The sequence below is a fragment of the Pongo abelii genome, chromosome 8 (genome assembly GCF_028885655.2).
Source record: "Pongo abelii isolate AG06213 chromosome 8, NHGRI_mPonAbe1-v2.0_pri, whole genome shotgun sequence".
Taxonomy (NCBI): Eukaryota; Metazoa; Chordata; class Mammalia; order Primates; family Hominidae; genus Pongo; species Pongo abelii.
Genome location: NC_071993.2, coordinates 28,266,746 through 28,280,580, shown reverse-complemented (window position 1 = coordinate 28,280,580; position 13,835 = coordinate 28,266,746). Strand labels below are relative to the sequence as shown.

Genomic DNA, 13,835 nt, shown 5'->3' with positions numbered 1-13,835 from the left:
ACAAATAAATTAATGGTGCACAATAAACCATTATTAATTTCTGTGGGCTTAGGTATACGGGAGAAGGCCTTGTGATGGCCAGTGAGCTAAACCAGGGAAAAAAAAGTGTGAAGTGAGAAGTAAAGCACTTTTTACAAGGGGTGAGATACTTGCCAGGATGCACCAGTGGTCGCTCTGAGTTCTCTACAGCCAGCATCTCTTGTGATTGTTTGGTGCGAATGCCATACTGGCTGTTAAGTATTTCAATATTCTCTGGTTGGAAGGATTTCTTAGTTTTTTTTTTTTTTTAATTAAATCAACTAAGAGAAGTAACAGTTTCCTTCTTTAAGAACAAAATGTAGAAGAACGTTATTTAGGAAACATATAAAGGTTACCATCTCCCACTCTCCCACTATTTAAGGATACAAAGTTGGCTTTGGTTTAACCTGTTCACTTCTGATAGAATAATGCAGATACCTGTTTAATTTCATCTACACTTGTATGACATAAGTCACTGTACTTTCAAACAGAAGCATTTTTATTTAGAGGATATAAGCTTCCATTTAGAAAAATATGCTTTTTAAAAAATAAAATTCCCTTAAAAACACAAATGGATTAGCTAGAGGAACATTCCAGTTTGGGTGGAAGGAAAGTTCTCTTTTATTTTCATTTTTCTTTGAAATTCAAAACTTATTAAGTTAGCTTTGCAGAATTAACCCATACTTAGTGCCAATAGATGCTAAGTGTTGCTGCCAGTAACTCAGAGAGGATGCAGCAGTGTGGACGCAGGGCAGCAAGCCTGGAAGCGGCTGAATTTTTATGTTGCTTTTATTAATACCTCTCTTTTCCACAGCAATGCTGGGTTCCCTCATCCTCATGTTGCCTCCTAATTACCCAGGACCACGACCTTGGGCATTACAGACCTGATGTCTTTAAGAGATACCCACATCCATTTTTTTCCTGGGTTACCTTATCCGAGGCCAACTTCCCAAGTTAGGCACAGTAGCATGGTGCCTAGGACCCATGAAAATATTTCAATTTCATTTTTTTAATCAAAAGAAAAATGAATACAATAATAATGAATACATCATAAGCCTGGATTATATGCACCTATAGACCAATGCATTTGTAAAATATCATTTTTAATTTTTTTATGTAGGAAAGGGCGCACCAAAGCACAAGTACCTAGAGCTGATGAAAGTCATAATGCAGTCCTGATCCCACTTTTTTAATCCCTTGGGGCACATCTTTTTGCTTTCCAAAGGGACTGCTATTTTGTCATCTGATAGTTTAGCATCCTAATAACATGCTGTATGCTAAAGTATTAAATTAATCTCTCCCCATCAGTTTGTCAATCTGTTAACAAATAATCATTGAGAATCCTTTCTGCTGTGAGTAGGGGCTGACGCAGTGACCATGACAAACAGTACTTTGCGGTAGATGAGCATAGAACAAGGAAGTGTGCAAAATGCTACACAGAAATACAGGGTGCATACAGCGCGGGACAGACAGATCTCGTCTAAATACATCTTTAAAATATTTTAACTTTCATTGTATTCTTACAGAGATTCTTTATGGATTTAAAAGCAAGTATAAATATAGATTCTTCTTTTCCCCTCTCTTATATCAAAGGTAGGCTATTCAACTCAACAACAAAAAAACCAAACACCTCAATTAAAACGAGCAAAGGGCTTGAATAGACATTTTTCCAAAGAAGATATACAAATAGTTAATAAGCACATGAAAAGATGCTCAGCATTACCAGTCATTAGAGAAATGCAAATGAAAACTACAATGATATACCACCTCACACCCACTAGGATGGCTATTATTAAACACACACACACACACACACATAAAGACAGAGAAATTAACAAGGGTTGGCAAGGATGGGGAAAAATCAGGACCCTTGAGCACTGCTGGGATTGTAAACGGTACAGCTATGGAAAACAGTATTGTGTTTCTTCAAAAAATTAAAAATAGAGTTGTGATATGATCCAGCAATGCACCTTCTGGGTACACACCAGCAAGAGTTAAAGGCAGGGACTGAAACAAATGTTTATATACCCATGTTTGTAGCAGCATTATTTATAACAATCAAAACGTGGAAGCAGCCCAGTTGTCCATTGACAGAAGAATGGACAAACAAAATATTATTCAGCCTTAAAGAGGAAGGAAATTCTGACACATGCTACAACATAGATATACTTTCAAGACATTGTGCTAAGTGAAATAAGTCAGTCACAGAATGACAAATATTGTATGGTTCCACTTTTATGAGGTACCTAGAATAGTCAAATTCATAGAGACAGAAAAAAAATGGTGGTCACCCAGGGCTGGGGGAGGGAGGAATGAGGAGTGATAGTTTAATGAATATCAAGTTTCAGTCTGGAAGGTGAAAACATTTCTGGAGATGGATAGTGGTAATGATTGCACAACCATGTGAATGTACTTAATGCCACAGAGCTGCACGGTTAAAAATGGTTAAAATGATACATTTTATGTTATGTATATTTTACCACCATTTTTTAAAGAAAGTCTTCATCAAAACGATTTCAGATCATACAGGCTGCTAATAGGCTAGAATTATTTGTCTTTGATTTGGTCTATGATGACTAGTGTATTTATCTCATAGCCAGAAAAAACAATAGTGATAGCCACAGTTGGTACTGTGTCCAGATACTAAAAATAAAAAAAATTACTTTGTTTTACATTTTTTAAATAGGTAGCATATGGCTGGACATGGTGGCTTACACTTGTATTCTCAGCACTCTGGGAGGCCGAAGTGATAGGATTGCTTGGGGCCATGAGTTCAAGACCAGCCTGGGCACCATAGTGAGACTTTGTCTCTACAAAAAATTTAAAAATAAGCCAGGCATGGTGGTGCACACCTGTAGTCCCAGCTACTCAGGAGGCTGAGGCAGTAGGATCACTTGAGCCCAGAAGTTTGAGTCTGCAATGAGGTATGACCGTGCCACTGCACTCCAGGTTGGGTGACAGAGTAAGACTCACTCTGTACAAAACAAACAAACAAACAAAAAAACAGGTATATATCCCTTTACTTTGAGATTTTAAATTTAATAATGTATGTTAGAGATGTTTCCATAATAGCACATGGAGAGTATTCACATTCTTTTTTTTTACAGCTGCGTAGCATTCAATCCCAATTCCAAATAGCTCTCTGTAGGCTCGGAATCAGTTTGCACTCACTAAGGATGAGAATCCTTGTTTCCTTACAGCCTCTAGATGCAGTGTCATTAAACTCATTAATTATTTTACCCATCTGATTGGTGAAGAATGAGTCTGAGCACTCTATATGTTTAAGGGCCATTCATAATTCCATTTTCCTATGTGCACATATTCATATTTCTTTTGATACGGACTCTCATGGATAATGTTTTGTTAATTTGAACAGCTCTTTATGGAGGGAGATGAGCCTGTAATATTCATTAACAAATATTTGGCCCAAATTAGTTATATATCATTGTATATACTTATTTTAATAAAGATTTTTTCCTTATGTAGCCATTTTGAAATGTAATTACACAGATTATTTTTTATAGCTTCTAGAATTTAAGTGATAGCGAGAACTTCCTCATTTTAAAACTTTAAAGGGAGTATTGTAAGTTTTCTTCAAGGATTTCTATGGTCTCAATTTTCACTTCACATCTTTCATCAATTTGGAATATCTTAGTTTGAGGTATAGTATAATATGGTATAATATGGACAAAAACGTCCAACTTTATTTTTTTCCACAGTTACCCAGTTATTCTAACACCATTTATTGTCCAGTCTTTCTTGTCCTCCCTAATTGGAAATATCATATTTTAAATTGAGTTGGTCTTGTCTTTCTATTCTCTTCTATTAATTTTTCTTTGGTCTTGTCTTTCTATTCTCTTCTATTAATTTTTCTTTTTACTCATGTTTCTGTCCTATGCTGTTTTAATTATGGAGGTTTTAGAATATGTTTAATGTCTGGTTGTGCTTATTCTTCCTCATTGTTCTTTTTTCATAGTTTTTCTAGCCAGTCTTGCTTATTTTTGCATATTAACTTTAGGGACAACTTGTCCTTTTAAAAAATCCTTTTGTTATTTTTAATGAAATTGTGTTACATTTACAAAGTAATTATAGAAAAATCAATATTTCTAGGATGTAGAATCCTCTTATCCAAACACTTGGTATGTCTGTTCATGTCTTCTTATGTCACTTTTAATGGTGTTTTAAGATGTTCTAAATTGGCCTTGAACACTTCTTATAAAATTATCCCTATGCATTTTATCTGTTTGTTTTATTGTTATAAGCAGGTCCTTTCTTCCATCGCATTTTCTAACTTCTTTTTATATAAGAAAGCCATACATTCCTATATATTAATATTGTGTTCTGCTACCATCGTAAATTTGCTTATCATTTTGGTAGTCTTTTAGTTTATTTTTCTGTGTTTTCTTGTATTTTGCTACCATCATAAATTTGCTTATCATTTTGGTAGTCTTTTTTTGGATACAGAGTCTCGTTCTGTCGCCCAGGCTGGAGTGCAATGGTGCAATCTCGGCTCACTGAAACCTCCATCTCCTGGGTTCAAGTGATTCTCCTGCCTCAGCCTCCCGAGTAGTTGGGATTATAGGTGCACGCCGCCGTGCCTGGATAATTTTTGTATTTTTTAGTAGAGATGGGGTTTCACCATGTTGGCCAGGCTGGTCATGAACTCCTGACCTCGAGTGATCCGCCCGCTATGGCCTCCCAAAGTGTTGGGCTTACAGGTATGAGCCACCAAGCCCTGCCAACTTGGAAGTCTTTTAGTTGATTTTTCTGTGTTTTCTAGCAATACAATCATATTTGCAAAGAGTGATGATTTTACTGCCTTTCTGATTTTTTTTTTTTTTTTTTTTTTTGCCATAGATGTCTTTCTCTAGTTTGTTGCATTGAATTATACTTCCATTGACCTTAGTGGTGTTATGTAAGTGACTGGCCTTCGGGTTTCAATCAATGCCTGCTCATATTATGGTTTTAGACTTTGAGGACCTGGGTTCCAATTTTTCTCTCTGCCAATCACTGAAAAACATTAGGCGAAACATTTAATTTCTCTGATTTACATTCATCTCTATAAAATGAAGGCAATACAAATACCTACCTCCCAGGGCTGTTTCAAGGTTCCAATATGATAACGATGGAGAAAGCACTTGGTAAACTGTGCTATATAAGAGTTCCTTGTTATTCCTATTTCCTCCTATAGAGAATGCTCTTCTATGGCAGTCTTTTAGGAATTATAAAACTGGACTTCCCTTTGTAGTCCTGTGCCTTTTTGTAATTCCATTTTCTACATATACTCCAAGGCTGGAAAGAAAAAGTGTTTTTTGAACGATGAGCAAATTCCTTTGCTGACATTTAACCAAAATGTATTCCAAACCTGAAGCTTTTTGGAAGCCTAAGAAAATGTTGGTCACCTTCTTGTAAAAAAGTGAAATAAAAAATGTTTATGTACCTCAGCACTTCCTGACTGAGCTGGAAGTGAGTGCACTGGCATGTTGTTATTTTGTGGTGTTTCAGTTCTGGGAAAAATGAAACCAGAAAATATAGGAGATTTTTCAAGATTTTTGGTCGTGAAAATCTTTCCTTTCCCTCTCCCACCCTCCACTTTGGTTAACATTGAGAAAGCCATATAAGTTTGATTCAGCTTTAAGTCTTCTGCAGACTAACTCTGATCTGCGATCCCGCATTAAATTTCCTTCTCTTTCCTTCTCTTGCGTTAAATTTAGTAGATAATGAACTGCATGTCTAGAGATAGGACAGTGGTTCTTCTTTCACCCGTAGACACAACACTGCCGCCTGATAGCCTTGACTGAATGTATAATAACTTCGGTATGTAGGATGTTTGTATTCCTTTTGAAAAATGAGCTTCCATAACTAGTTTCTGTGCAGAGTTTTGTGTCCTGGTCCAATCTGATAAAATTGGCAAATTTGCTTTTCCTTTGTAAGAAACCACCCAGCAAGTGGCTTCACTCCTTCAAGGGTTTTAGTTACATATCAACTGCCCCTGCCCTGCACCTCCCATGCAGGCATCTAGCTTGAAAAGTAATATGTGTGGTCATTGGTACGTCCCTGTGTTTCCTAATACCACTAACCTTCCTATTTAGACAGCTCTCTCTCTTAGAACCTCGTATCCAGCTGGGAAATTTGTTTTTCCAGCAGCAGCCTTTTCCCTTGGCTTCCTGGCCTATCAGTGGCTTTGGGAGATGCTTTTGGCTTTGTCCGTGCCTGGCTTCAGAAGAGAGTTTCGTACTCCCTCATTTTCCTGGATTCAGTTCTACAGCTAACTTTGAATAGGAGGAATTTGCCCTTTGTGGAAGGACTGGAGATCAGTTTTGCATTGAAAGCTAATGAGGTCTTAATGTATTCTCTCCTGGAGATTGGTAGGAGGAGGACATTCTAGTCTCCAGACAGGCTGTGGATTAGCTTACTGACCTTAAAGGAAAGCATATTTGAAAACATATTCCTTCTTTTTGTGTGTGTGTGTTTGTGTGTGTATATATATATATATATACATGTACATTTGAAAACATATTCCTTCTTTGTGTGTGTGTATGTGTGTGTATATATATATACATGTACATTCAAAAACATTCCTTTTTTGTGTATATATATATACACACACAAAATAACTCTGTAAACTTCTTTTTATATTATGTATATTTATATTATAATTTATATATAATATATAATTCTCTATATAATATAATATAAATATGTTACATATAATATAATATAAATATAAATTAATATAATATTTATGTAATATAAAATAAAATGTTAATATATTAGTATATAATATATAAATATATTATTTTAATGTTAATTACTTTTAATATTAAAAACTATAATTTTATATTATCTTATATACATTTATACATTATTTTATATCTGTATATCTAAATAAACATACAAAGGTATTAAATATAATATATCTTTCATATATTATATATTATATATTTATACATCTTTTATATATAATAATTTTAATCTTTTATATACTTATGTATTTTATATATATTATCTATAGTAAAATCTGTTATATTTTATAATCTTTTACATATATATATATAAAATCATCTTTTGTGACTCTCAAAGCTCAAACATAATGAGATAAAATCACGTGAGAATGCACTGTGTGCCGTGATGTGCACCGCTTCAGTTCTTTAGAGGGAAAGTCCTTTGAAAACCCTCGTTTATTAAAATGTTAAGTAGCAATTGTTCCAACAGTAGCAGTGTCATCACTTATGTTAGCTAACTTCACAGAGTGATTATCAAAGCAGATTTAGTAAATTAGAATAAAAGTCAAAATAGAAACAATTAAGTGAATCCATTAAAAACTTAACCCCTTTGTAGACACAGCCTGAACTGCTAGAGGCATCCAGCCTAGGAAATTATTTGTAGCTACTTTAACAGACCACCACTCCAAATGAAGGGCTTCATCCCTAAGTTTATTCAATAGTAAAATAGGTATATACACCTACTATGTACCCACAAAAATTAAAATTTTTTTAAAAAAATTACAGAACAGGAGTCAGGGAAGACAACATGTTAATTCTGGTAGGGGAAAACATTTTATTATTGTATAAATTAAAATGAACAACCTAGAAAATGAGAGTATGTGTTTAATGGATGATTTTTCTCGCTAAGTAAACTTCAGAGGACACAAACCACCTTCCTCTTGTTCACTACTGTATTACTAGCTGTTAACAAAATGCAGTGAAAATCTGTTGATTGATCAGTTTATTGATTGATCACTAGGGAATATAATAAGTACTTCCACCTTCGAAACACTCTTAGTTTAAAGAGGAAAGTATGTCTATCTTTTGTTATGTAGATATAACAGCAAGCAAAGAAAGCATGAAGGGCCAGAATCGATTCTTGGGTAATGAGGAACAGGCTCTATTCAGTGGAAATGGTTTACATTATTCCAAAAGCACAATTTTGCATTTAGTGTAAGATACAGTGGTAAAACATTGAGCTTTTGCTTTTTACCGATAGTGTAAACATTACTCCAAGATGTAGTCTCTGGAAATAATTTAGTTAACTCTTATTTTTATAGGCATGTTCTGTTCTGGAGACTTGTTGCAAAAATTGATGGAAAGTTATTTTCTTTAAGTGACAGTTTGTTTACAGAAATTCCTTGAAATCTTGATGGTTATTGAAAAGACTGAAATAAATGTTGCCTGAAACTGCCTGTTTTAGGGCCACTCCACACCTTCCAAAGTAATACCATACTTTGTTAGTAAATCATCTAAAATCCAGAAAGGTCATGGAGACTGCTCCCTTTGTAAAATGAAATATTTATGTTTCAACCCCAAAAACATATTGTGAATCATTTTGTTGTTTTAAGTTGAGGGTACATAGTAAATTATTCCAGAATTATGGAGGCCAAATGTCATTCCCTCCAAAAGTTTGTGTAATATCTATTTATCTGCAGGCAGATGACTGCTCTGTCTAATCAGAGGCAGACTTTGTCAAGTTAAGTCTAAGTAAACACAGCTGAACATAAGCAAGTTGGACTACAAGGTTTTTCTGAGCTTTGCCAATAGCATATGACCTTGGAGAATGCTGAATTCTTACTACAATCTGCTTTCAATGGAAAGAAGAATTTTTTTGTTTCAAATTAACAAGTGATGATTAGAAGCTTGTTACGTTCTAATTTTTAGATGCAAGACAAATGAACATCACGCATGCACCCCAAAGACCATCTTTCTGAGGGAGTTATTCCCATGTTAGGGAGCTGAATTGAAACTGGGAAGGCGCATGTGGAAGCCAATTAAATGGAGTCTTTATCTATAAGAAAGCCTTTTTTGTTGTTGTTTATTTGTATTTTGTGGGTTTTTCAAAAAAATTTTTTGTCTTTGTGCCATTTCAACAGATTACAACTGTGGTTCCATATGCCAATAGCAAGTGAACTTCATCGACGTATTCATTCTTCATGAAGCATCTGTCCTCAATAGGAAAGGAGCTCTGTGTTGTCATTAAGTTTTGGTTTTCAATAGAAATTCTCATTAACTTCTTTGCACTTTCTACAAGTCCCTTTCTTCTTCTCCTTTTCTTTTTAACATACATGTTTCTTTTCAGGCACTGAATAACTCCTTCTTTTAGTCTAGTATGAAGTCCAATATTAAATTTTTAAGGGCACTTTGTGGCTAAAATAAAACTCCTATTAAATATTTCATGTCAAAAGGTGGGACTTTAAGTGAGAGCTTTGGTAAAAGATGGATTAGTAGAGATTTGCCTTGAGACTTCTAGCTTTTCAATATTCTCTGACTGGCCGCTCGCCAGACAGATCCTCTGTTCTTTCTGTTTCTTCACTTAAGGAAACTATTACTTTCTGCTTCACCCTTTGGGTACACATTTCTTTCTGAGGGTAAATAGAGTATGGATTAAGGATGTGTGACTAATAAATATTTTTAAATAATTCATCTTTCAAGACTTTGGTATTTTACACTTTTTTAAAATCACATGTTGAATAATATTAGCTGAGCATATGGAAAAATATTTAGATCTATGTGGTAAGATATTATACTGTGGTTAGATTTATATAAAACTCTTATTGATTGATTGATTTACATACCTCTTTTTTTTCTATATGCAACTGACTTTCCACATTAAAAGGAATGCATTGAGGAGAAAATATCAAAACACCCTGTCTTTCCAAATATGTTGCTAAGTAATTTCGCATCGTGGTTTTCTTTTTGCAAAGAGCTGCATCAGACATCTCTGAGTACATCAACAGCTACACAGGAAGGTCCTGAAAACACCAAATACTCTCAACACGTCCAAATCAAACACTTTATGTCCTGCATCCTTCAAAGTGAAGCTTGGCCTTCTTCCTTGCTTCCCTTCCTCAGACAATGCCATTGCCAACCACCCAGTCACCCAAGGCAGAAATCTGAGAAACATTTCAGACTCCCAGCTCCCACTCCCCCAGCTCCATGTGGTCATTCCACAAGTCTCTCCTGTAAATATCTCTCGAATTTTGCCTTTCCATCCCCCCTGCTACTCCCTTAATCCCCAGGACTCCTCGCGTCTCCCTTGGGCTCCTGCCATGATCCCGCCTGGCTCCTTCAATCTGGTCTTCCACCAGGGCAAGAGGAATCTTTCCAACATCCAAATCTGATCCTATTATTTAAATATTAGTGAGTGACTCCCCATGCCTGTCAGGATAGAGTTCACTTTCCTTATCTTGGCACACAGAACCACAAACCCCTCAATGCCTGGTCTCTGCTGATCTCTCTCGGTTCATTTTCCAGCTGCCCTTTCATATTCTCCATTCATTTCAGCTCAAACAAAAACTCAAACACTTTCCCAGAGGAGTCAAGACATTGCACTTTCATACAGCTCGTCCCTCTCCTTGGGCTGCTTCTCTCCATCTGTTCATCTCAGTTACTCCTGTTCACCTTGACTTCAGGCTGAGGCATTCCCATCTTTTCCGTGTCTGGCACTCAGATAATGATAACCTTGGTTGGGCACACTGGCAAGACCAGGACAGGCTGCCTGCTGCTGGAAGCAATTGCGTGGGGTCTCTTCCCTGTTGCCCCACTGGTATCATCTTCTTTAAAGCAATTTTCATGACCACTGCCTCCTTATCCCTGCCATTGCTCCAACCCCCCTCTGTTCCCACTATATTTACTACAATGAGCTATTACCATTCATTCACCACAAAGTGAGCTTCTTTGTAATGAGATCCATTTGCAATTTGTATTTTGAGGGCCTGTCACAGTGCCTGGTGTACAGCACACATTCAGTAAATGTTTGCTGAATAAACCAATGAAACTGTGAATAAGTAAACAAAGACAACATGGAGAAGAGCAAATTCTGTTACACTTGAAATGAGAAGATCTGACTTCTAGTGCTAGCCCTATTGTTGACTAACATTATGGCCTTGGACCTGTCAGTGGGCTTTTCTGAGGCTCAATTTCCACATTATAAATTGGGGATTGTTTTGAAAATAATGGAAGTGTGCACAAAAAAGAAATGAGGCAAATTGCAGGTTTATGACTTGCAAAATGCTCACTAAACACTGTTATTATCATCACGGGTTGTATTAAGGTGTCCTGGCCCTTTATTATATCAAAAAGGGGGAGAAAGAGGCAACATTCTGCATGCAAAGTATAGTTTTCCATACAACACTCACAAAAAGATAATTTTGTTTTCATTTGAATAACTTCAGATACATTGCACTGTGATTACACGTTCCCTATCTAAGTGCCAGGCATCCAAGGATGGCAACAATAATTCCAAGGAAAATTGAATATTCTTCCCATTCAGCAAGGCACGGGGAAGAAGTTTTGGGATTGTCAGCCTATTTGTAAAATACCAGGATTATTTGAAAACATATATACATTCTTGCACCAGTAAATCTGAGAATTTGAGAATACCAAGTATACTGGTTAAGAATGAAGCAGTGATACAATTTAAGTCTTTTAGGTAACACGTGGTTACTTTGTGAAAAGTTGTGAAAAGGATGGGTATAACAGTTAGATCCTCACAGAAAATTCTTACCAACAGATTAGAGAAGTAGCTTTTAAAAATTGGGAATTTCCAAAGGTGTCACCTACATTCAAATGCCATACTCTTCTTGAGTAAGAACCTTTACATTTAAAACTTGTCTCCAAGCCATTAAGAGTAAAACACTGTCATATACCTATACGACTGACTGGGTGATATACGTAGGATGCTAGTTCATGCACCAGCTCTAAAAGAGAACAGCAGAAGACTAGCTGCTGACATAATTTTGGAATTAGCCTTGGTGTGCACGTTCTCACTCTCGGTGAAGATTCCATCCTAATGTTTTTCATATTATGGCTACTAACCAATTTAAGTGACCTTCTCCAAGGAGTCTCTAAAACTGGAAACTTTATAATATGCAGCTTGTGCTCTTTTGAGAATTTTCCACACTCGCGCATCAATCATAGACATAACATAACTGCCCTTGACTCAGCTTAGGCAATTCAAATACAAAAACTATTCTGGATTGTTGCGTTACTTGTTTTCTGATCCATTTCAAGGTGAATCTTAAAAGTTTGCTTTCACTACAAAAACAATATTTGCAATTGTGGAGTAATTATTGCTGCAGCTCATTGAATGTTATTGGGTCCCCATGTCTGACAGTGACTATTTCTAATTTTCACAAGAGTACCAATTGTTTGCTACTCTTGTATCTATTTTACAGATGAGCAGAAAAAATAAGACTCAGAGAGATTAAGTAACTTGCCCCAAACCTTTTCGAATAAAATCCCAGCAGAACTGGGATTCAAACCTTAGTCTCTGAGGTCCCAAATCTATTATCTTTCCAGTGTAACTTACCGTTCAAGGAATAGAGTGTGGTTAAGTTTGTACTGATTAGCAGTAAACAAGTGTGTTTAATTCAAGATAAGCAACAACAACAAAAAAGGCATGAATCCTGCGAGAAAGCCGCTTTAGGAATTCAAATAGCTAACAGGTTATTCTTTTTCTCTGTGCCTTTATAACCACTAAAGTTAGCATGGAATTTCCATTTGAATACTTCTCCAATTAATCATAAACTCCCAGTTCTAAAGTAACCTTTTGATACATGCTTCCAGTCCTTGTCCCACACAGCTCTCATTACCCTTTTCTTCTTCAGTATAAAAATAATCATCTTTTTCCAACTCTGGCCCACTTTCTGCTTTTTCTATTTTCTTTATTATCATTATGATTAGTCATGTGAATAATTAATTAGATGCATTTTTACCTTTAGTAGGGCCCTTCCTCATCCCTCATCTCTCCTGTCTTTATTCTTCTCCATGAGCTCCTAAAAGTCAACACAAATACAGATTCCTTGCTCCTTTCACATTGGAAGTATTTTTCATTTTATGTGCATCTTCCTGTCCAAATAAGAGTCTATATATTAAGTTGCCTAACAAACCATCTATCCTGTAAGATGATTTTTATAAACCTCCTCAATTAAGCTGAAAATTGGCTGGATAATAGAACTAGTTACTGAGTGCATGGAAAATATGAGATTTTTTTTTTTTCTGTTAAGCCTTACTGAGCATCTCTCCTTTCCTGTCTTCTATTCTTGTCTTATGCTGTGGGCGGTGTAATTAACATTGCCCAGAGGCCTGCGACAGTGGCTCACTTCTTCGTGTGTGTTGTGTCATGCCTTGTTTTCAGCTCCTACTGTGGGTGGCCTGGGAAGGAGTGTTTCTCCTTCTACGTTCAGTAGATGTCTTCAGCCCCCTTGGGTTCGGACTCATGTACAAACCACATGCAATGCAGACAGTGGCACGCTACTGCTGGCCATTAACTGGGAGGGGTCTAACTGGGTAGACATTGAAAATAATAGAGGATGTCAGGAGCAATGGTGCTGGGACACATTTTGAGGCTCAGAGGTCCTCACAGTTCCTGGTTTCTTGTGAGAAACCATTCTGTCCTTGAATGCAAGGCTGGGCTGTAACAACCCCTCTTGCTTCCACCTTCTGAGTGGTGGAAAAGTAACTAGAACTACCACACACCTGCAGGATCTTGGGACTCTTGCAAGGAGTGGAGGGTTTTCCTGGCTGCTGTTAAAAAAGAAAAAAATGTGTTTGTGCTTCTATGATGAAAATATGTAGTCTGTTTACTCTTGTGTACGAGTGCCAGGCATTTTTGTATGATACTTTGATTCAAGGCAGTAACTACTATCTGTTTCTCATTGCTCATTCACCATCTAGCTCTGGATGCCTGGAGAGAATTTAGAATTGGGAGATTAAATTTTTTTTTTTTTTTTTTTTGAGACAGAGTCTCGCTCTGTCGCCCAGGCTGGAGTGCAGTGGCATGATCTCGGCTCACTGCAAGCTCCGCCTCCCGGGTTCACGCCA

The 13,835-nt window shown here is 36.4% G+C and overlaps 1 protein-coding gene across 5 annotated transcripts in view; it reads left to right on the top strand.

The window, feature by feature from the left end:
• MKX (mohawk homeobox) overlaps positions 1-13,835 on the top strand; it is a 73,377-nt gene that overhangs the window by 37,749 nt on the left and 21,793 nt on the right. The window contains exon 5 of one of the 5 annotated variants that reach the window (XM_063727139.1): positions 8,885-13,739. Within the exon in view, the coding sequence (XP_063583209.1) occupies positions 8,885-8,913 (29 nt within the window). The 3' untranslated portion in view covers positions 8,914-13,739. 5 annotated transcript variants of the gene reach the window in all.